The sequence below is a fragment of the Camelus dromedarius genome, chromosome 23 (genome assembly GCF_036321535.1).
Source record: "Camelus dromedarius isolate mCamDro1 chromosome 23, mCamDro1.pat, whole genome shotgun sequence".
NCBI classification, from domain to species: Eukaryota; Metazoa; Chordata; class Mammalia; order Artiodactyla; family Camelidae; genus Camelus; species Camelus dromedarius.
In genome coordinates, this window is record NC_087458.1 from 8,008,522 (window position 1) to 8,030,803 (window position 22,282).

The 22,282-nt window shown below is 51.5% G+C and overlaps 2 protein-coding genes across 6 annotated transcripts in view; one reads left to right on the forward strand and one right to left on the reverse strand.

Annotated features, from left to right (window-relative positions):
* The window catches only part of PRCC (proline rich mitotic checkpoint control factor), a 21,023-nt gene extending 15,389 nt beyond the window's left edge, over window positions 1-5,634 (forward strand). The window contains exons 5-7 of the mRNA XM_010999438.3: window positions 1,464-1,607; window positions 3,661-3,726; window positions 5,190-5,634. Coding sequence (XP_010997740.2) covers window positions 1,464-1,607; window positions 3,661-3,726; window positions 5,190-5,276 — 297 coding nt within the window. The 3' untranslated portion in view covers window positions 5,277-5,634. The remainder of the gene's footprint in view (window positions 1-1,463; window positions 1,608-3,660; window positions 3,727-5,189) is intronic.
* Window positions 1-19,838, reverse strand: part of SH2D2A (SH2 domain containing 2A) — a 20,949-nt gene extending 1,111 nt beyond the window's left edge. Inside the window, exons 1-10 of one of the 5 annotated variants that reach the window (XR_010377496.1) lie at window positions 19,694-19,836; window positions 19,165-19,362; window positions 18,929-19,089; window positions 17,950-18,134; window positions 17,124-17,213; window positions 16,702-16,870; window positions 13,615-13,764; window positions 13,109-13,408; window positions 11,014-11,409; window positions 4,248-5,027 (exon numbers count right to left, since the gene is read on the reverse strand). Coding sequence is in view for 2 of the 5 variants with exons in the window: in XM_064477867.1 (XP_064333937.1) it covers window positions 11,242-11,409; window positions 13,109-13,408; window positions 13,615-13,764; window positions 16,702-16,870; window positions 17,124-17,213; window positions 17,950-18,134; window positions 18,929-19,089; window positions 19,165-19,362; window positions 19,694-19,727 (1,455 nt within the window). In the remaining 3 variants the exon portion in view is untranslated. Of the gene's footprint in view, window positions 1-4,247; window positions 5,028-7,293; window positions 11,410-13,108; window positions 13,409-13,614; window positions 13,765-16,701; window positions 16,871-17,123; window positions 17,214-17,949; window positions 18,135-18,928; window positions 19,090-19,164; window positions 19,363-19,693 lie in introns of those variants that run through there. The other 4 variants (XR_010377494.1, XR_010377495.1, XM_064477867.1 and 1 more) reach the window with 4 other exon arrangements.
* Between the last annotated feature and the right edge of the window lie 2,444 nt (window positions 19,839-22,282).

Sequence of the window (22,282 nt, forward strand, 5' to 3'; positions counted from 1 at the left end):
AAGGCTGGTGTGTGGCAGCTCCACAAAGTCATCAGGGATCCAGTCCCCTTCTGATCATTACTTTGCCGTCATTTTCATGGGCCGTGATAGCAGCTAAGGTTACAGCTGTCATTACTGTAGACCAGGCAGCAGAGTAGAGAAAGAAAGTCACCTCCTCTTTTAGGAGATTTCCCAAAAGTTCCTATGAACACTTCCCCTTCTGTCTGATCTACCTGGTCACATGGCCATATCTAGTTGCCAGGAAATGTAGTCTTTCAGTTGAGTGGTAACATGCCTAGCCAAACTGTTGGGTTCATTCACACTAAAGGATTTTGGGAGGGAACAGCAGCCCAGTAAATAACCCCATGTTTCACATCACTGTATTCCCTGCCTCTGAGCTTCTCCCCAACCTCAGCACAAGGAAAGAGGAAAACCCCATGTCCTGAGACCATCAGGCTGTGTTCAGGAGATAAAGTATTATTCAATCCGTAGGGAGGTCATAGCCTATTAGGAGAGGATTGGAGAAATAGAGAATGCTACCTCTTTGCATGCAAGTTCTTACAAAAAATAATTTTCTCCTCACCTTTTCACAGAAAGGTGTTTATCCCTTTGTAGATTCCTGCCTCTGGTTAATACTGTGTCCATCCACTTCCCTGTGTATATCCTTCTGGTCAAGTTCAGTAGTTAGGGCTTGTTTGTTCTAAGCCGAGGAAGCAGCAAAGAGCTCATCCAGTGGCAGAAGTCAGTTTCTTGTGGGTAGAGTGACCCCAGGAGACCTTGCTAATGCTCAGGCCACAATCTGAGTTTCACCGGAAGGTTCCAAGTGTTCTTTAATTTAGTTTCCCTTCACCCACACTCCCTTCTAAGCAAATCTGGTGATTTGTGGTGTGATCTGCTTTTTTTTTTTTTTTTTTTTGAGGAGGAGGAGGAGGAAAGAGTAATGGTCTCCTAGAAAATTTGACAGGCCTTTTTTTGAGGCATCCTCTCTACTCAGCACTACATGCTCCTTCTCGAATGTCTGCTCTGATGTGGGGTCTGCTGATTTGGTAATACTGAATCAGTGAGAAGGAACAGACATGTTAGAAGAACCAATTTTTAGAGGAGAAATCCTAGTTTTTTGTTTTTTTTTTTTTTACCTTGAGTTCTTAATTTGAAAATAGTATACAGCCCTTTTAGGCAGATCCAATTTATACATAATCTGAGGACAAATTCATACCAGTGATTTTCTGCACTCACTTATGTTTGGGAATACCTTTTAGCCTTCCTTTCCTGAGTCCAGGAGAACTTCTAAGAAGTAGCCTTTCACCTGGCATCAAGGGAGCGTAGTAGGTGGCAGGGTGAAAAGACATACTGCATAGAGAGAATTGACGGTGCAGTGGAACTGGGGAGCCTTGAAACCGTCCCATAAATTGGATCCTTGGCGACATCTCCTGATCCTTTACCCAGGTTCCCCACTCCTGCATTTTCTTTTTCCCTTTTTCCAGTTTAAGCGGCTGCAGGGCAAAAGGAATCGTGGGAGGGAGGAGATCAACTTTGTGGAGATCAAAGGTGATGACCAGCTTAGTGGGGCCCAGCAGTGGATGACCAAGTCACTGACAGAAGAGAAAACCATGAAGTCATTCAGCAAAGTAAGTGGGAAAGGGCTATTGGGTGGCCAACTTGGGAGTCTCCAAAGCAAAATCCAGTCCTACTCCCCACCCTGACCCCACACCCTGCTGTTACTGTCCCATCACCGTTAGCAAACACCTGTTCCCCTTGGTACTGGCGTGTCCACCAAGTCTCCCAGCTACAGCTTCTGCCTTCCAGAATTTTGCAGCACTTTGCTCTCCATCCGGATGGTGGAGTCTGGTTACTGAGATTGAATGGTTGGAACAGTTTCCTATCCTGCAGTCAGGAAGATCTCTGATATGTGTGGCTCCTTCCCTGGCTGGACAGAATCCACAGCTGCTCTTCCCTTTCCCTACAATCATATCCCTCTCTCCGTCCTGTTAAGGTGGGACCTGGCTCAGCACATCTTTGAGATGTGGGCACAACAGTCTCAGAAATCCTGGGGTCCTAGGTTGTGAGTGTGCATCCCCTCCTCTCTCCTTTCTTTCCATCATTTATTATAGCTAGCTGTGGTCTCTTCAGATGCTTTTATTCCTCGCATTTCCCATACCACACTCCTATCCTCTGTGCTAGTTGGCTTCAGTCAGTATGATGAACATCTCTTCACCTAGTAGCTGAGTACAGCAAATGTGGACATTTATGAGCTTTTCACAGTGGGGAAAATGTGGGGAAGCCCTGCATTCAAGCCCAGCACCAGCAAGGTCAAGGTCGGGCATTTTATTCCCTTCTTCTCCCCCCATTTTCTTTGCTTTGTTCTGTGGCCACAGATGGCCATCTGAGCCCCAGTCGTTTGTTTTAACTGAATGCTGGCGGTCATACAGGACAGAGCAAAGGATTGTGGTTAGATCAGCATAGATCCATCACTGTTTACTGGAAAAACCACTTAGGAGAGCATGCGCTACTAACTGTGGGTCGAGAAGCATCATCACGTAGTAATAGCTGCTGTTGTTAGTGCTCACCATGGGCCAGGAGTGGAACTGGATGTTTTATGTTTGTCATCTTTAACTGTCATATTAATTGACATTAAATAGCAGCAAGGAACTGGGAGTTTGCTATTTTCCCAGGTCTAAGTTTTTTTCCACCATCTCGCTGTATTGAGCTAGATTTTCAAACAAAGAGAAAGGTATGGTTCCTATTCTTGAGGGGTTTACAGTGTAGTTGGGAAAAAAGATTTAAGGACACTTGAGTGTAAATGATTAGAGTGCAAATTGATTACATAAGTGCTGAGGAGACTCCAGAGAGGAGTTTGGGGAGTTGGGTGGGGCTGATTGGGAAGTTTCCAGTCTGAGACAACACTGGCAGAGGATAGAAAAACCGCAGAATGAAAGCGCAGACCAATATAGACTTTGACAGTAAATCATTTGCATCACAGTTTGGTTAGGGGTTCAGTGCAGTTATGAGTGGAGGCTGGAAGATTGGGGAGAGGTGAAGTGATTGTGAAAATTTAATTCCAGGGAAGCTGTTTGTTGGCACTTACTAGAATGAGGGAGGTGGGGTTTCAGCCAAAGGTGATGGATGAGAGAGAGCTTGGTAAGCAGTAGGTGGGAGATAGGCTGGACATCTGGCCTGACTTGGGAGAAATGGACAGAGATGAAGAGGGCTTAAAGGGGAGATAGGCAGAGGGGTTGTAAGGGGATCTAGAGAGGACGGAGGTAAGGAGAGAGGAGGGTCATCTGGACCCTGGCACTTAAGCTGTTGTAGACTGACTGCAGGCAGTAAAACTGGTATCAAGTGTCCACTGTGGGCAGAGCCCCATGCTTGATGCTGGGGGTGGGGTGGGGTTTTTAAAGAAATAGCAGACACAGCCCTGACCTTAAAGTATTTCCAGTCTAATGGGGGTATTAGCTGGCTATTTCAGGCAAGTATTCTGAGCTTGGGTTTTTTGCTTAATGGCTTTAATAAAAATAACTATTTTGTAAGTATGTAGACATAAAAATAGCACCAAGCTTACTTCCGCCTACGTCCAGGATTTGGGCTGTGTAGTTGGTTTCTTAATCCCCAGCCCTGTCCCATTGGGTCAGTGGGAAACTTATTTTTTTTCAGTGGGTGAATGACTGTTTTCTTCCCTTGCAGAAGAAAGGAGAGCAGCCAACAGGACAGCAGCGGCGGAAACACCAGATCACATATCTGATTCATCAGGTGAGAGGGCTGAGGGCCCTGGCCTGCCAAGCAGGATCCTTGTAAACATGGGGATTTGAAGGCTGAGATCTAGGCTAGAAGCCTCTGTGCCAGGCACCACCTCCCAGCAGGCGCCCTCCCCAGTTCTCCATGTGGCCGCTAGGTGGGGATGTGTCCTTCAGAATTGTCCTGCTCTGCATCAGTCTCATTTCCGATAAGGCGAGTACAGGTGCTTGGAATAAACTCATAAGTGAAAATTCAGATACTCAAAACATAAATGTAAGAGGAGAGTGAAATGGTTTATCATAGAGTTCTTTTAAGTGGCAAGTTTATCTGGTAACTTTAAAAACTATATAGAAAAATTGGTTCACCAACTTTTAGCAAAACATCCACTTCATGAGGAAGTTAATTTTGTGTTTTTCCATTTCTATGGAAGGAAACAACAGCAAATAATTCAAAATTATAGATAATCCAAAAATGTCTTTTGGAATTAGAGTATGTCTTGCTATTTATTTGGTAAGACTTGACAGCTTTCAAATATTCTTTGAATCATTAAACACACATCTTTTTGAGACCTACTATACTAAGTGCTGTCAAGGATATAGACAGCAATAAGAGTTTCCTGACCCTTTCCCCGGGGAGTGTACATGCTAGTTAGTAATTTCAGTGGCAAAACTTGCTTTCGTTGTTCTTATATTTTCACCTTCATTTTTAGGAACGTCTTTGTACCCTTCCCCTATCTTGTTATTTGTAAGGGAAGAATTTGAGAGTAGACTCTCTTTTTAAACCCAGACTCTGAGCACTACCTCCTCCCATTCCCAGGGAAAGGAGCCCGCATCAGGTGACTTGCTGGGGTGGGGTTGAGGAGCCCTTTCCTGGGGCGGTGCTTGTACATTCCCAGAATGCAGTAGAGCCAGAAGCTGTCACAGTCAGAAGGGGAAGCATTAATTCTGGTACCTTCCAGTCAATTTTTCACAGCTTCAGTTTGTACTTTAAAGTAGTGTGAACTTCTAGGGTACCACAACACTATATTCAACACGGCAGCAAAACTGTGGGTCCAGTAAATAAGTTATTGTTGATTGGGGTCCTGTTCTGACCTGTCCGTGTCTTCGAGGCTGTCCTTTCCCACTTGGCTGGTTAGGTATCCAAGGCAGCTGATTTGTCTTCCTTTCAGATACCAAATTCAAATTCTCATTTGTCCATTTCCCACTTGAGCACATCGGTTTTAATTCTAGAACCAGGATTCTTGAGCCTTTATTCTGCTTAAATCCTGTTAGCTTCCCCAAAGAGATGATTTTCCTTTGTTTTCTCAGTCTTCCCTTCTGCTTGAATAAGAGAAAATAAAGTCTTTCAAAGGATTTGTTGTTTCCTTATAACTGTTTTGTTGGAAGAAAGATTTTAAATTGGGACGCTCACAGAGGCAAGAGTAACATGTTTCACAAAAATGCAGCATGACTCTTCCCTGCCCCTTCTTCCTCGCACAGGCAAAGGAGCGGGAGCTGGAACTGAAGAACACCTGGTCGGAGAACAAGCTCAGCCGCCGGCAGACCCAAGCCAAGTACGGATTCTAGGGCTTGGGACCCAGCTGCCCCCAGGATCTCCTGCCGCCCTGCTGGCCTGGCCCCCAGCTTCATCTCCGGGACGCCAGCTGCTCCACGCCCAGGATCTCTTTCCCTGAGGACCCAGCCCTCGCCTCTGCGAGAATGAACATATTTGATAGATTTTTCTTAACAAAAGTTAGAAAATTCAGCTCCTTTCTGTCTTGGAGCTAGTAAAGACTCAAGTGATGCCTCAGAAGGGGCTCTGAGTTCTTGGATGGGAGTTTTGCTCCCTGTTGGGTGTGATGAAATGTTGAACCCCTCCTTCCACTTTTTTTTTTTTTTTTTAAACCAGGGATGTCTGTTGAAATAAAACATTCAGTCTGACAGATGCTGCCTGTCCTGACCCTTTTCCTACTTTTTAGTAAGGTCTCCTTTTCGATTCTGGACCTTTTCTCATTTGTTATCCTGGCCCTGGATCTCAGTTTTTACCTTATGTAAAGCAACCTCCAAACTATCATGAGCTGCCTCATGATTACTTTGCATTTTTTCTGTGTACTCAACATCTAAGCTGGGGTCATGGTCATTGAAGACTCTAGGGATTGTATGTACAATTTTGTATGGGACAGGGGCCTGTGACCCCATGTATTGAAAGTATTGCTGATCTCAGTATCTTCAAAGATCGGGGGGAGTCAAGGAGATTGTTTCTGTGACATGAAAGAGTTGGACATGGAAAAGTGGTTAAATGCCTGTCCCTAAAGATGATTCACATTTATACTTGCTGTCATCCACCTGAATTGGTTTGGAAGCTTTGCGTAGAACTTGGTGGGTAGACCGATCTCTTTGGAGACTTCTGGACTCCTAGCTTTTTGCTAGGGAGGGAGGGGCAGGTCGGGTGGGTGAGTGAGTGGGGAAGAGCGGTGCCAGGGTCTGTGGACTTAAGTTAGCTGTAGGGCATTGTGATGCCCAGGAGCCACAAGATGGGTGGCGTGATTCCTCCTTCTCAGGGCAAGGTTCTAGTAGAGATGGAAGATACCACATATTGGTCACAAAACAGCATGCAAATCCTACTTCAGACCACTGCTGAAATGCGTTGCTGAGGGTACTGGGACTCCAGTAGGGCTTAAGTGCTGTGGCTTCCTACTGAAAGGAGTGTTTAACTGCAAGAAGAAAGGCTGTGGATGCCAGGCAGAGGAGCGTTGGCTGGATGAAGATGCCTGACTCCAGATGTTGCCAGGGAACAGGGAAACAGGACTTGGTGTTTGATAGTCCTGGTGACAGAGGAAGGTTAAGGCCAGAGGGGCAGTTTGAAGGAGTGTGTGGTGGGAACTTGGGGATGAGAAAGAAGTGAGGAATCTCACCATGCTTCTGGTCTTGTGGGCTGGGGTAAGTTGAGGAGTCTGTTTCTCATTAAGTACAGAGGAGGGTTTCATCACTTACAGGAAAACCACCCGCTTATCTGAAATCTGACCTACTTCGGGTTGGAGCCAGACAGGGCTCTTGCATCCCGCAGGGACACTTGGGCTGCAGTTGTCCGAGTCAGTGCATCCATCTAGCCTTCAGCATGGAGCAGTAGCCTGCACCACCACTCCCACCATCCACATAGGCACTGCGGGCTGAGATTGCCCCTCTGGGGTGTCTCAGTGAAGTGAGGTGGTGAGGTAGCTCAGCAGGGCCCAAAAGTCTTGAGGTCCCAAGGAGTCAAATGCTCTTTTTGTATCCACTATGCTGTAGATGAAGCCCTGCGCTCCTGAGTTACCACACTCCTGGGATTCGACAGTTTAACTTTCTTATTTTAGGGGCTACATCAGGATGGAGCTGGAAGTGTGCATTGGGAGGCAAGACATGGTGGGCAGGGAGAGTCCCAGTGTCTTCTGGGATATGAGAGTTAAGCCAGATATCTTTTAAGCTTCCTCTTGCCTCCCACTTCCTTTGGTATTCTGCAAGTAGTCTTACGCCATTTTTTAAAAGCCACTTTTTATTCCCTACCAAAGATGACATTTTATTTGGTGATTGGAATTTCCTGGTCACCAGAAGAAATACTGACAAGTTAGAAAATGGGCATACTTTATTTGAGAGGCAATAGCCTCAAGTGATGATGAACAGGAAAGAGAAGACAGGGATAAGGGAGAGGGAAGGAGGAATAAGGAACAATAACTTGGCTAAAATAGGCATGGCGGCAACTGCTGAGGGACAGAGGGAGGAGGGGGTGAAGGCCTTGGTCAGAAATGGATCCAAATGGCCCTGGAAGTGGTTGGAGGGGTGGGGGCAAAGTCTGAGTGTGCTGTGCTGCACTGATTGGGACAGCGGAGCTAAGGAAGCCGAGGTCCACAAAAATCAGACTTAGGAACTGCACAGAGATGGCGCAGCTGTCATTGCTCCTACCCCAAAGCCTCTGGCCCCTGGGCAGGGACCCAGCCAGGTCTGAGTACTGAGCTTGCTGTCCAGGAAGCCAGAGTCTGTTGAGGGGATGGCTGAAGTTCTGTGGGGCCTGGGGAGGTGGCAAGGATGCAGGAATGCTCTGCTGTCTGCTCCTGACCTTTTCTTCACCCCCTCTCCCTCTGCTCAGCTTTCCTTCAGGTGGAGACAGATGTTCTAAGTCCTGGAGAGGTAGTTGAGGGTGGGGCCTTAGTCCTCCTTGAGTGGGTTCCTGGGGACTGATGAACTTCAGACTTGGGATAGCTGAGGTTGGGGAGTTAATAGCTTCTCATCCCCTCTGCTCCTGCCCTGTCCACCTGGGCCGAGTTACAGGATACCCTACTAAGACTGTCTACTGCATTAGCTGAAGGAACTGACAGGATGAAAGGGGCAGCATAAGGGAGACAAGAGCAGGAAAAAATACAAAGAGACATTGGAGTCAGCCATGGTGCTGAAGGGGCTGGAACCGGAGGGAGAAGCTGGAACATTCACTCGCAGCAAGGCCTTCGCAGGCTCTGAAGGGCATCAGGGGCTTGGCAGCAACAGCTCTCCTCAGATCTAAGAGGGGACTGAGCCAGAGAAAGCCCTGCCTAGAGGAGGCAGGAGGGATGCAATAACCATGGGAGACCGAGTCAGCTGGGAAGTGCCACCCCCACCCACCGCCCCCTGGCCTGAGTGGCCTCTGCCCGGGCAGAGCAACCTGCTCAGCACGATTGCCAGACTCCTTTTCCTGTACTAGTTACTCAGCTTCTCCATCCTGAGGTCTCACCGCAGCCCCAGGCCTCCCCTTGGGAGTGGAGTCAGCAGAACGGTGCAGGGGTGCCCGTGGTTGTGGTGAGGAGAACCTTGCAGCTAGAGCCCCAGGGAGGACCAGGGCCTTACCTGGCCTGGGAGGGACCCCACAGTATAAGGGGGAGCACTGGCTTGGGATGACAAGATCTGGTCCTGACTGCTTCCAGTTCCCTGCCACCTCCCCTGTCTAGCCCTCAGTGTTCTTATTTGGTTGAACCAAAGAGTCAGTCACAAAGGACCTGAAGTCCCTTCAAGCCTCAGCGGTCCTGCTCTGTCAATCCCCTCACTTGCATGGTCTCATCCGCTCTGTACAGCAGCCCTGTGTGCAAATAAGGCATTGTCTCCATTTCAAAAGAATGTAGGGAGCAGTGGCACAGAAAAAGTTTCCCTGTCAGAGGCTGGGCAGCTTGTTAGCAAAGAGCCACAACGGGAATCTAGGGGTCCGGATTCCGATCCCACCCGCTCTGGTGAGTCCACTCCTAGCCATGCGGAGCTGAAGAGGGAGGGAGAGGTTCCTTGGGTCCCGCTTGCCCCTCTCCAGGAGGCCTTGCTCCTTCAGAAACACCACGTGGGTCACTAGGCATTTCTGACCCCTCCCTGCACCTGCCCATCCTGTTCTATCTTGAAGGCTAAGGAAATCCTGTTTTCTGACATTCTCATTTCTAGTTCTTGCTATACAGTAAGCTTTTTCTTTTTCTTCCTCCTCCCCTGCCACAAGGAATCAGCCACCAGGTGACTCCCTGAGTCTCATCTAAGGCCTTTCTTGCACCTTCAGCCTACCCTCCCCAAAGCCATCTGCTCCCCTCCCCTCCCCCATCTTACTCCACCTCGCTCAGGAGGGAGTTCAGATCTACAGACAGGAGGAAATGGAACCCCAACTCTGTTGACTCAGCAACCATATTTCTCCTTAAGCTGATTAGCGCTGGAGTGGAAAGGAGGGGAATTCACTAGTCACTGGAGCTGGCCCTGCACCAGGCTGGGGGTGGCGTGGTGGTGGCAGCACCCACATCTAGGGAACATATCTTCAGGGAAGGTCTGGGGGACTTCCGTGATTCAGGCAAGTACCCAGGGCCCCTTGGCAGGAAGGGGGACCCCGATGGGCCCTGATTGTCTTGGCTGAGCTCTCACGGGAATGAGTAAGAAGAGGCTGCCCAGATGGGACCCCAGGAGTGCTCAGAAGCCCCTGAGAGGCTCCTGGGGGAGTCTCTGCTCTGAGCCCTGAGCGCAACCCAAGGACAGACACTTCCCTGCCTCAGGGAGCTTCCAGTCTGAGATAAAAATAAGATCTAAGGGAGATTCTTCTAGGCACTTGAAGCCCAGAGCATGGAGCTTGGCCACAGTGGGGCAGAGAGAGGAAGCCTCATGAGGGAGACAGAGAAGGACTGAGCCCAAAAGGCTGGGAAGACACAAGAGAGTGCCTTGGAGCCACTGTGGGTGGGCTCCCCATCCTCCTAAGGGGCTCATACACATAGACTCCCTACCCCCCTCCCCCAGTCCTGCAGGGCTTGGCAGGGGAGTCGGGGAAGGAGGTGCAGGGGGCTAACTTTCAACCACTTCCCTCCCTGCCCTCTTTCTTTCCTGGCATCCCCCAGGTGATATAGCCACCCCTCTGCCCCTGGATAGCTGCCCAGCCCACCTCCACTAGGGAGGGAATACTTTGCAGAGAGAGGTCTTTGTCCCTTGCTTTGGTGTCTCCCGGCGCCCAGCCCCCAGATCTGTGACACTTACCCAAGTGTCTCTCAATGCCTGGCCCTTCTCCCCTCCCTGCAGTGGCCATTCAACCACTTTCCTTCCACAGTATGGGAGAGAGAGTCAGAGACGGAGACAGAAGGAGCCTAGAGCACTTGAATCCCTGTTGGGGGAGGTGGTTGGCGATGATTTATTAGCCAGACAAGAATCAACAAACAAGTTCTAACATCTGTTCTCGCCAAACCATTCCTCAGACAACAGCAGCTTTGGAACAGGGCCCAGACTCAAAGGCTCAGAGGGCCAAGGAAATCAGACTCCTGGAGGAGAAACCAGGGCAGTGGGATGCAGCAGGGCCCTCCTAGCCCACTGTTTTAGAAGATGGCCAAGCACTGAGCCATTGGATTCTTAAGGACTCTTGGGAGAGAGCCAGTGGGTGTGTCCCTAAAAGGAAGCTAACTCCACACTTGCTCCTCTGACCTCCAGGCTCTTTGTGGGGTCCCAGACCAGTCAGGGGAACAGGTCTAAGCTGAGATCTGGAGGACAGGAACCAGCACCCAGGCCCCCATGAGGTGGAACTCTGGACAGCAGCCAGATTTCTTATCTGAGGAAATCCCTGACATTCCTGTGGATGTGGGGTATGGAACAGAGGACTATACAGAGGAATCAGGAAGCTTGGGTTCTAGTCCTTGACCTTGGCTAAGCCACTATCCCTCTCTGGTTTTGTTTCCTTATCTGCACAGTGAGGGGGTTGGACTTAATCAGTGAGGGCAAAGTAGATGCTTCTATTCCTCCTTCTCTCACCCATGGCAGACATCGCTAATCAATCAGTTTATCAGGTGTTCTTTTCTGCTGAGTTCAAATATGACCTTACCATCCTTTCCAGCGCAGCGCTCTAGGAAGCCACAACCAATGGATTGGAGTTGGCATGCAAGGTGACACCTTTTTGCCATCTTTGCAATAGATGATGGTTGAGGTCCTTGCCAGCTTTGATCACCTACAGTTTGTTCCATCCGCATTTCCTGAGGAGGGCGCCTGGGTGTGTGTGAAGGTCTCTTGATCCACTGTTCCAAGTTATCCTCCCCCAGCTCAGACTCACAAGCTACTGAGGAGGCCCCGGGGGGAGCCAGGCCTGTTCTCTGTCCTGAAGCACCTGTCTAGAAAAGTTGTGGGGGAGGGTGTGCCCCCAGCGGGGTAGGGGCTGGTGGGGCACGGAAAGGCTTTGTTCAGCCGCAAAGTTCTCAGAATGCAGTTGCTGGCCACCTGGATTCTGTAAAGAGAAGAATGGTCCCAGATCACACCCTCTACCCTCTGCCTCTTAGGCCTACCTGCAGCCTCAATGGATAAGACAGTCTGATCTTAACAGTCACTGGCCTGCAGAGAGGAGGTCTAAACCTTTCTCATTCATTCAACAAACATTTCTTGAGCACCTGCTCCGTGCCAGGCAATGTGCTGAGTGCTCTGGAAACAGAGATGAGTAAGTCCCAGCCCCTCACACTCTGCTGGGGAAGAGGGAAGACAGGTGTCCGTGATCAGTGGCATGACAGGTGTGTATAAAGCCTCTGTGTGGATGGCCTCTGCAGTCAGGTCAGGGAAGTCTCTGCAGAGAGGAGAAGGGCAAGCTGGTCTGGAAGGATGATTAGCAGGTTGCTGGGCAGGGGTAGTGTGCACTTTCAGGAAGTGTACAGGCAGAGGGACTGGCGTATGCAAACCCTCAGGAGGCTAGAAACCACTTGGTGTGTCTGAAGAAATGTGAAAAGTTCTGGAAGGATGCGAGCAGCCGGTGGTACAGCTGAGGAGGTGGTCCCCCCAAGTACAGAGGGCCTCATGGGCCAGGTAGCTGTTTTAGAAAGACCTTTCTGACTTTCTTAGGGCAGAGTGATCAGAAGTGGCAAGATGAGAGATGATGGGGGCTGAAACTGGGAAAGAAAAAATGTATTTAGGAAGAGACTCAGCAGGAATCAGTGGCTTATCAAGGAGTGAGGGTGAAGAGGAGGGAGGTGTCAAAGGAGTCTGAGGATTCTGGCTTGAATAGTTGTGTGGCTGGAGTGGTATGAGACCAGATAGGGAATACAGAGAGAGAATTCGGGTAGGGGGGAGTACAGTGAGAGCGCTGGCTGCACTGAGGTCAAGAGGCTGTGGGACACCGGGGAGCGGGGCAGAAGCCTGGAGAAAACTTTGGATGGAAATATGGACTGGTGACACCAGCTCTAGGATGGCAGCAGGCGGCAGGAGCCTGCCTAAGTGTAAGCAGGCACCAGGGCTGCCGAGGTGGACCCTGGGGCGCCCCACAGTGGGGGAGGGTGAAGGAGGGCCTGGGAGGCGGGGCAGAAGCAGAGGGAGAGGGTGGGAGCAGCTGGTGGGTCTAACACAGCTCAGGAAACAAGACACTGACTTGAACTGATCAGTGAGAAGAGTGGGCAGGTGTGGGGGATGGAAGGAGGAGACGGGGAGTGTGTGGAAGGAGAAAACGTGCAGGTGCCCCCTCCCCTGAGCTCATCTTGGGTGACACAAGGGACTCCAAGTGCTCTTCTTCAGGAAGGCAGGGCCCCTGAAGGCTGAGGGGAAGGAGCCAGAGCAGGAGAGGCCCAAGTTCAGACTGGGCAGCAGAGGAGGCGTGGAGCCAAGATTCCAGGCACAAGATGGGTGAGAGGGACACAGGCTCAGGTAGGGGAAGGCTGGGGGGGCCCTGTGAGGGACCTCTGTTTTCTCCGAGAAGTGGAGGGGATGGGGACTTGACAAAGGGGAGTCAGGTCCCAGGAACTCCAGGCAGAGGAGAAGGAGCAATCTCTTGAGCTGGAAAAGGGTTGCTGGCAGCCTGGACCTCTGTCCTTCCCATCTCAGGTGAGACCTCAGACCTTCCTTCACTTAAACCCAGGCATCCAGTCTCAACATCTTCTCCACCCTCCCCAGTCTAGCTTTCAGGAAGGCCTCCTCGTGGTCTAACTCTTCCCTGTATCCCCATTTACCTGGCTTCCTGGGACGGGTCTGGACATGCACTTCCGTAGGATTTCGTGCCTGAGGATGCGCGGCAGGCTCTCACCCCCTGAATCAGGCACTTTCACCTCCACCTCGGCATAAATGTTGCTGGGGGTTTCCCCGGGGCTGCCACGGCCCATGGCATAGAAGTCTATGGGTTCATCAGGTTCGTGGTAGATGGGGATGGAAGGCTTGGGGGGCGGGGTTGGGTGGGGTCTCGAAGCGGAGCTTGTGTAGACTTCATAGGGCAGCTGAAGTTTGGCGGGCATGGGAGGCCTGGGCCTGGACGGCTGGGAGGGCCAGGAGAGAAGGCGGAGAAGGGAGGAGAGTGCGTCAGAACAACCCAGGCAGGGCCAAAGCTGGAGCCCTAGCCCAGCCTGAGCATCGGTCCCCTGTAGGCTTCCCGCCTCCCCACTGGCCCCAGGCTGCGCCCTCCTTTTCGACCCCGCTCTTCCCTCAGGCCCTACCTCCTCCCTCAGCGCCACCCGCCCAATACCTCCTGTGGCTCCCCAGCCCCTTCTTTCTGCATGGCGGATGCGCTCTGCTCCTTTTTGAGGATTGGGCTATACTGAGGTTGTGAGTTCTGGCTTTTACTTCCAGAGTCTGATTCTTCAGTCCTTAGGGACAGTCCCGCGGGCTCAGGAGTCTGCAGGAGGGTTGAGGGGGGAGTAAGCCTCAGGGACTTGGTGCAGGAGGGATGACGGGTGGGACTGGGCAGGTAATCCCGGAGGACAAAGTAATCTGGTCCAGGTGGAGGATGTGGGGGCAGGGCAGGGCACAGAAATTTGGCCCACACTGGGTTCCTGGATGAGGAAGAGGGGTGGAGGCGGCAGGGAAACAAGGAGGTGGGGCAGTTGCTCCGGTCACAGGCCACATCTAGTATTAAACTTAACTTCATCAGGAACACAGGGCCAGGCCAGTCACCATTTGTGCCTGTGGTTGTAAAACTGCAACAATGCTTTAGAAGTCTTTAGCCTAAAAATTTTCAGCATGGGGAGAGATCTCCAAGACTGCTGTGTCTGTGTGTATTTCTGCAGGTGCCAGAGGACAACTTTACGCAGCTATAAGCTAGATATTTTAGGGACATAGTTACTGCCTCAGGGGAGAGGAGCTGTCCTCACAGAGGGAAGTTTCCTCCCTGTGTTAGGTGTGCTTTTCCCTCCGCATTTGTCCCGGGGTTCACAAATGTTCTCCGCATGTCCATTAATTTTAGGAGGCTCAGACCATAGGGCTTTTCTCTTGCGTCTGCAATCCACCAAGCGTATGTCTCCATCTGGGGGTGTACAGGCACTGCAGACTTCATGGATCCAAATTAGAATTCTTTTTCCCTCCCCCAACCCCCTAAGATTTCTCAGCATTCCCTTTATGAATACAAAGCAGTACCTCCAACAACCTGCTGAAGTAGTGCCTTAGGAGTCATCCTGGACCTCCTCTCCCTTCCTCCTCACATCCCCTGCTCCTTCCACTGCCTAAATATATTTAGATCTGCACACCTCTCTCCATGCTCACAGCCACCACTCTGGTCCAGGCCTCCTAATTCCTCCCCCTGTATTATCTTTCCCTGCCAACCCATCTCCACTCCTCGATCAGAGTGAGCTGCAGAAGTTCCCCTAGCCATCGTCCGTGGCTGCCTGTTGCTCCAGGATAAAGCACAAACTCCAGAGAACTTAAGTCACCCAACCTTCTGAGCCCTGGCCATAGAGCTTGGTCTCTGACAGATCTGCCTTCATCTCTCTCAGCTGCAGCTGGCTCCCCTCACCTCCAGACTTTGCTAAAACCCATTGCCACTGCTTGGGAATCTTCAAGTCTCTACCTACTCCTCACAAAACTCTGCACAAGAGTTGCCACATAGGAACAGTCCCACAGAGAATACTTCTTTGAACTGACACTCACTAAGTTCCAAGAAACTATTCTAGCCCAGGTCATCAGTGACCTTCTGTTGGCCAAATCCAATAGTCAATTCTGGACCTGCTGGCACCTGCTCTTCCTTGATGCATTTTCTTTGCTTGGCATCTAGGGCATCATCCTCTTGGTTTGTCTCCTCTCTCTCTGGCTGCTCCTTTTCAGTTTTCTTTGTAGGTTCCCCTCCATTTCTGCAAACTCTAAAAATGCTGGAATTCTTTTCTTTTCCATTTACACTTATTCCTGAGTGAGATTTCATCCCTCCTGAGGGCTTTAGACTCAATTGATCTGCATGCTGATGGCTCCCAAATGTTTCTCTCCAGCTGAGACTTCTGTCCTAAACTCCAGATCCATATAGTCCCACTGCCTACTTGACATCTCCATTTAGATATTGAATGGATATCTCAAACCATGAATGTCAAAACTGAACCCCTGCCTCCCCAGACTTGGTCCTCTGATAGCCTTCCCCATTTCAGTCAACAACTCCATCTTTTCACACTCCTCATCCAATCCTGTAAGAACCCTATCAGCTCCACCTTCCAAACAGATCCAGCATTCCACCTCCTCACCCTTCCACCTCTACCAGCCTGGTCCAGGCTTCCATCTTATCTCCTGAAGTATTGTAGTGGTCTCCATCTGGTCACCCATGTTCCTCCCAAACTTACAAGGTCATGTCACTCTTTAGTTTTTAACTGTCCAGTGTCATCCCACCTCACACAGAATAAAATCCCAAATCAAACAAGAGTCTACAGGGCCCCCTTCCTTCAATCCTCTGATCTTATCTCCTACCTCTACCTGTAGTAGCTTTCTCATCTCATCTCACCAGGGATGCTCCTACCTCAGGGTCTTTGCACCTGCTGTGCCCTCTACCTAGGATGCTTTTCCTCTAGTTGTCTGCATGACCCCCTCCCTTACTTTGGCCTCTGTTCAAATGTCCCCTTACCAGAGTAGCCTTCCCTGACATCCCTATGTAAAATAGCCCCAATCCTGTCACTCCCTGTTTCTGTAGTTTCTGTTTGTTATCTGTATTGCTCATGCGTTGTCTGTCTCTTCTCCCTAGAATGTAAGCTCCACATAGGTAGGGATATTTGGGTCAGTTTTGTTTATTCTTTTGAAATAGCATTTCCCAGTGCCCAGACCAATGCCTGACACATGATTGTCCCTCAGAACTGCCTGAACTTCCTCAGGGAGGCACTCTCTGACCCGGCTCCCCACCAAGGGAGCTAAATAGCACCCCACTCTGTATTTCCTCTTATCACACACTCACACTTGGTTCCTATTATTTGTCTCTGCGGCTGGTGAGCAAGCTTTGTGGGTTTGACACCTTCTGTCTTGTCCATAGCTCTATTTCCAGGGCCTGCCAGCACTTGGTATATGCTAGGTCCTCAGTAAGTATCTCTAAATTAAAAAAACAAATGACCTGTCTGCCTAGCTGGCCACTCCCAGCCCTTCCAGTCTTTGTGTGGCTGGGCTGGTCTTTCAAGGACCCCTTCCCCAACTCATCTTTCTGTAAGGGCTTGCTGCGGAGATGTGTAAGCCCGGGAGGTCTGACTGGGTCGTCCGTGGAGTGAGAAAGTGCCTGGTGTTGCGGTCCTGCGGCCTGAACTCTGTGTGGGGAGGGGCACTAGCCTGGGTCTCTGGAGTCAGGTCAGTGCCAGGGCGGGGTGTAGGGGCGGCGTACCTGACGGGCAAGGGGCTCGGTGAGCGTCTCCCGGTAGGGGCTGAGCGGGCACGCCGTGTAGTGCCGCAGCAGGTCCTGCAGCCGCGCGTGGGCGCTGTCCTCGCCCAGCACCACGTGGCGCCCGTCCCGGAGCTGGGCCAGCAGGAAGTGGCGGCAGCAAGTCCGGCCCCTGGAGGGCACCAGTCAGGATCAGACCTGTTCCCTCTTCCCAGCCAGGACGTCAGTACGAGTAGTGACCCCTACCAGCCCCGCGTAAGGGTCTCCTACCCTCATTAGCTTAGGGGCTGAGCGTAGAGCCCCTGCCTCTGCTGGGGATCAGCATGAAGTTCTGCCCCTCACAGGTCCTTCAGCACCAAGTCCTGCCCTCCGATTAACCCAAAGCCCCGCCCCCTTGCCCCCCAGCGCATCGCCCCTCCCCTCACCTGTAAGTCAGCACAAAGGTCACAGCGCTCTCGCTGAAACGCACCAAGTAGCATCCCTGAGGCTTCGTCTCCAGCAGCCTCTCGGCCTCTCTGTGAGTAATGGAGAAGACACGGGAAGGCTGCTCTGATTTCCATTCTCACCCCCGTCTCATTGGCTCTCATGGGGGACCCATATACCTTAATTAAGCAGGCTGAAGTGGCTAGAGAAGGGTGGAGGTGGGAGAGAGGATGTGGGCACTGCACTCCACTGCAGAGACTGGGCAGGGACAAGGACCAGGGGTCCCACTCAGGAGACTCCCAGTCCTGGATCCTTCTGGCTGCATTCTGGAAAAATAGCCTGGGGTGGTGGGTTGGGGGGGAGGCAGTTCTGCGGCTTCAGCAACTGGGACCGTAATAGACTTCTGGATTTCAGAAGTCATAAGCTGAATGGAGGAGGTGAACACAGATACAGGAGAAGGGAAGCTGAGATGGAAGGAGGAACTTCAAGGGAGGGAAGAAAGGAGCAGGCTGGTGAAAACCAGAGGTAAAGGTGGAAGGAGAGATGGAGGACAAGAGAGATGGAGACAGAGGTGGAAACTGTGAGCACCAGAGGCCTAAGAGACAGGAGGGAAGTTGAGCCTAGAGGGGGGAAACTGAAGCACAGGGTGGGGGGTTTGCGCTAGACCTTCTCCAATGATCTCCCCCAGGAGATCTGCCTCAGAGAATAGACTTGAAACCTCCAGGAGTCATAGCCTGGGCTTGTAGTCTCAATCTACTCTTAACTGGCCGCAGGACCCAGGACTGGCCCCTGCCCTTCTCTGAGCCTGTTTCTTCCCCTGTGACTCACCTCCGGGTGATGAAGCCGTGGAACCAGGCGGGGGCTGCCCCGTGCTGCAGGAGCTCACGGGCCTGGGTCTTCTGGAACCAAGCTCGAGTCTCAGCCTGCAGGGACAGGCCTCCTTCCCTAGGTACCTCCTCAGCCTTCCCAACGCCCTTTGGGCTGCAGGCAGCCCCCAGGGTCTGGGGAGGTGCCTAGATAGGGAGAGAGAGTTCAAGGAGGGAGAAGTAGCCATGATTAGTAGTCCTTCTCCTGACTTCAAGTCAGCTGCCTCGGAGCCAGCTTCACATCCCTACATCTAGCCCCTCCTGGACATGTGGAAGAAGCTCCCCACCCCCCTCTGCCATCTCACTTGCTTATTTTAGGATATAATTACCCAGAAAGTCCTTCCCAAAGTCGAACTTTAATCTCTTGCTTCAACTCCAGCTGTTTTTGTTTCCAGGGAATTTCCTTCCACTTCCCTCTGAGTCCCTGGGCCTTTGATTCAGGAATAGGGAGCTGTTAAGCTGCGCTTAAATGGGAATGAGGCCTTCCAGATAGACAGAAACTCCCTGGCCTGAGCCATGAAGGGAGGTGATGCAGGAGGTCACTCCAGAGGCCAGAATGAGGGAGGGCTCACCCTACAGTTGGAGGAATTCAGCTGGTTTGTTGGGAGAGCTTCCTAATGACTGGGTGGGTGAGAAGGACTGAGACAGGGCTGCTCTGGGCAGATGAAGGCCACAGACAGAAATGCAGAAGCTTGCTTCTGGGACTCAAGTCACCGTACCTTGGTCACCTGTGGACCCTTAGCTTCCCAGGGACATAGGAGCAGTGAGTGGGTCGTTCAGCAACTGAAGGAGGAGCTCCTGATCTCCTTTCCCTCCCTCTGTGCCCCTGGCCATGTTGGCAACCCCACCTCATTCCTGCTTTGGCCTTTGTCCATCTGCAAGTCCTCACCCGTGGGAGGGTGGGGCAGATGAAGGAGTTGTACCTCCCGGTTCCCACTTACCACAGCGTGGACAGCCAGGACCCTGGGGGTGGACTGAGCCTCCTCAGCCTTTGGAGCCTGGAGTCTGGGTCCCGGAAGCAAGTTCAGGTCCTGGCAGCTCCTGGGATTCAAGCCCACGGGCAGGAAGGTGCTGAAGTTCAGGGCGGGGGCTTCTGGACTCCCTGCTTGCACAGAGAGGTTTCTCAGTGAAGGCCTGCCTCTCTCCCCGCCACCCACCCCTCCTCCAGGCCTCTCACCAGGGACCTGGAGGACCAGACAGTCATGGCAGGAGAAATGCAGGAGGGACAGCAGAGACGATTTCTCAGGGAGGAGGAGTGAGGAGCCAAGGAGACAAGAGGGGCTGAGGTGGCAGAGGGGCTTGTCAGAGAAACCGGGCCTCAGGAAGGAGAGCTGGAAAGTCAACTGGTCATCTGGTGGCCCGGAAGTCCCTAAATCTGGGAAGGGAGGCAGATCTCCTCAGGGCAGGTCCCTCTTCTGGGCTAGGATCCTCTGCCTCCCACCCTGCTTCGTCATCCTGCTGTCTCCTTGCTCGTCTCTAAGAAGCGCTCAGCAGACCCTGCCACCTTTATCCTTGGGGCTGCGTGGACCTGGAGCCCCAGAGGAGGAGAAGGAGCTGTGGGCCGCCTTGCCAGCTCTGGCTTGGGGTGGGGCCTCTCACCCCTGAAATGGGAGCTCAGGCCTGGGGGAGCGAGCGGGAAGGCGGGTGGGGGTGTGATGGGGGTCTCGATGTTCCCTCCCACCCACATTCTCCAACTTCACACTTACCTTGGGGGCATATCTGGGCCAGGGGGAACTCCATGGGGGCAGCTTAGGAAAGGAGCCCCCAGAGCAGGCTGTGTGTATGGGCTCTCAAAGGTGTGCACACTCAGCAACTCATCTCTCCTCTCACCCCTGCCCCCGGGGGCAGGAAATGTCGCCTCACCCACAGCCCTAGACTTCGCAGAGGACTCACGTCATGGAAAGCCGTAAGACAATTGTCCCTCCCCCGGAAGCCAGGCAGCTGAAGGTGGTGGCGGTGTGGTGAGTATTTGTGTCATTCTGTGTCTGGGTGTTGGGAAGCCGTTACTGCTATCTTATCTCCATCCTTCCTGATTCTTTCTCCACGCCCTCACTCCAGACTGGGATTTCCCTTTCTCTCCCTCAATCTTTGTCTCTCTCTCTCTGTCTCTGAGCAGAGGCAGTGGGGATGTCAACCTCGGAAGGATAAACCTTGTAAAGTGATCGGACTTCAGGCTCCTCAGAGATTTGTTCTTAGGACACGCAAGGTGGAGGGGACAGAACTGCAACAGGAAGAAAGCGGGTCAGACTTTTGAAGGACTGTCTGAGCTCTTATGAAATCTGTGAGACCAGGGCGCAGGGAGGAGAGAGCTTGGCTTCATCCTTAAGCGCATCATGGAGCTGGGTTAGGGCAAAACCAGGCAATCCCAGAGAAAGGAAGGGAGAATTTCCTCCAACTAAGCAGGTCGTTTTTAGCAGTAAGACTACTAGTGGTTGTTGTCAGTAACTTTAGTGCTGATGTCTTAAACTTGTGAAGTGCTTATCTCCTGCCACCCCATAGGACCTATCCCATTTCTCTGTCATGTGATCCTCACAAATGAGAAGGAGACAGAGAACATTATCGCCATTTTCCAGAAGGGTAAACTGAAGCTCAGAGGAATGAAGTACCTTGGCAAGCGTCTTTCATTGTCCCTGATGTTCATGGCAGGGTTGGGACTAGAAATCAGGTCTTCTTTTACTAATTTCACTGTGATTTAGGCCAACAGTCCTTGATTCTGTGCCAGGCACCATTCTTGGTGCTGAGAGCCCAGAGAGAAAAAGAATCTTGTCTCAAGATGAAAAGAAAGGGAAACGACTTTCTAACAGATACTTACACAAGGTTGTGGCAAGTTAGTGGTGTGGGCTGGTGCTACGGGAGCCCACCTCAAAGGCTCCTAATCTAGCCGTGCGGGCGTGTAGAGGGGGTTGGGATGTCAGAAGAGGAGAGGGAGCTGAGTTGTAGAGGATGAGTAGGGTTGAAGAAGGTAGGAGAGATGTTTCTAGAAGAGGACAAGCCTGTGTACAGGCATGGAAGAGGGAAATAGGGTGGAGCAGGGGAGTGTGTGCCTGGAGAGTCCGCTGCCTTGGGGGCTGCCAGTGGTGGTTTATGCAGCCGGAGGGTGCCAGGGCTGGAGCACACGCTGCCTTGCACCCAGGAAGAACTTTGGAATCCCAAAACACACTCCCCAGCAGTCACTGCTGGCCCAGCCATACCCACACCCCAGGACCTCACCTCCTCCCACCCCTTAGCTGCCTGATCCCTCTCCACTTCCTTAAAAACTGTTGCCTTTTCCTTGATCCCAGCCCCCAGAGGTTGGAAATGAGACTGAGAAGTGCCTTAAAGATCTTCTCCAAACTGCTCATTTTATCCAGACCCAGAGAGAAAAGTCGCTTGCCCAGCATTCACAGTAAGTTATAGGTGGAGCTGGCCCTCCTCAAAAATCAATGATGTAACCAACGTATTGAGTAGTCTCAACTCAGTGGAGTTCAAATCTGACATGGTTTTATTTTTCTGCAGTCTCTACCTGCAACCAAGCTCTGCCCTCTTTCTTACCCTGTAACAGCATCTTAAGCAGATACTCTAATTTTCACTCATGTTCACGCATGAAGAGTTTAAAACTCCAATATCCAATCGTATATCTGATTTAAACTTGTTTTCCTCTCTCCCCTCTCCCACCCTGTTCCCCTGGCCCATGGTTGAGGGGCTGGAGTCAGGAGAGGGTGTGGTCTGCTCGTCTCCCTGCTGGAGCTGAGGCAGGACTGGGAGAAGAGGAGACAGAGGGTCTTCATATTCGGTATCTGTTGCTGTGTCACAAATTGCCACAACTTAGCAGTTTGAAACAACACACACGTGTAATTTCACAGCTTAGCTGGGTCCCCTGCTCTGAGACTCACAAGACTGCAATCAAAGTGACTGCCAGGCTGTGTTCTCATCCGGAGACGTGTCTGGAGAAGAATCCTCTCCTAAGTTTGCTCAGGTTGTTGACGGGATTCATTGCCACGTGGCTGTAGGACTAGGATCTCTGGTATCTTACTGGCTGTTGTCTGGAGGCTGTTCCCAGCTGCTAGCCACATGAGCTTTCCAACATAGCTGCTTACTTCTTCAAGTCAGAGAGAAAGCCTCTAGCAAGATGGGCGCTGCAATCTTATGTGATCACATGCACGTAATTACTTATATCTTTGCCACATTTCATTGGTTAGAAGCAAGTCACAGGTCCCACCCACGCTCATGGGGAAGGATTCCTCAAGGGCATGAATGCCAGGAGGCAGGGGTCATGGGGGACTACCGTAGCATCTGCTGCATAAGACTCGTGTCTT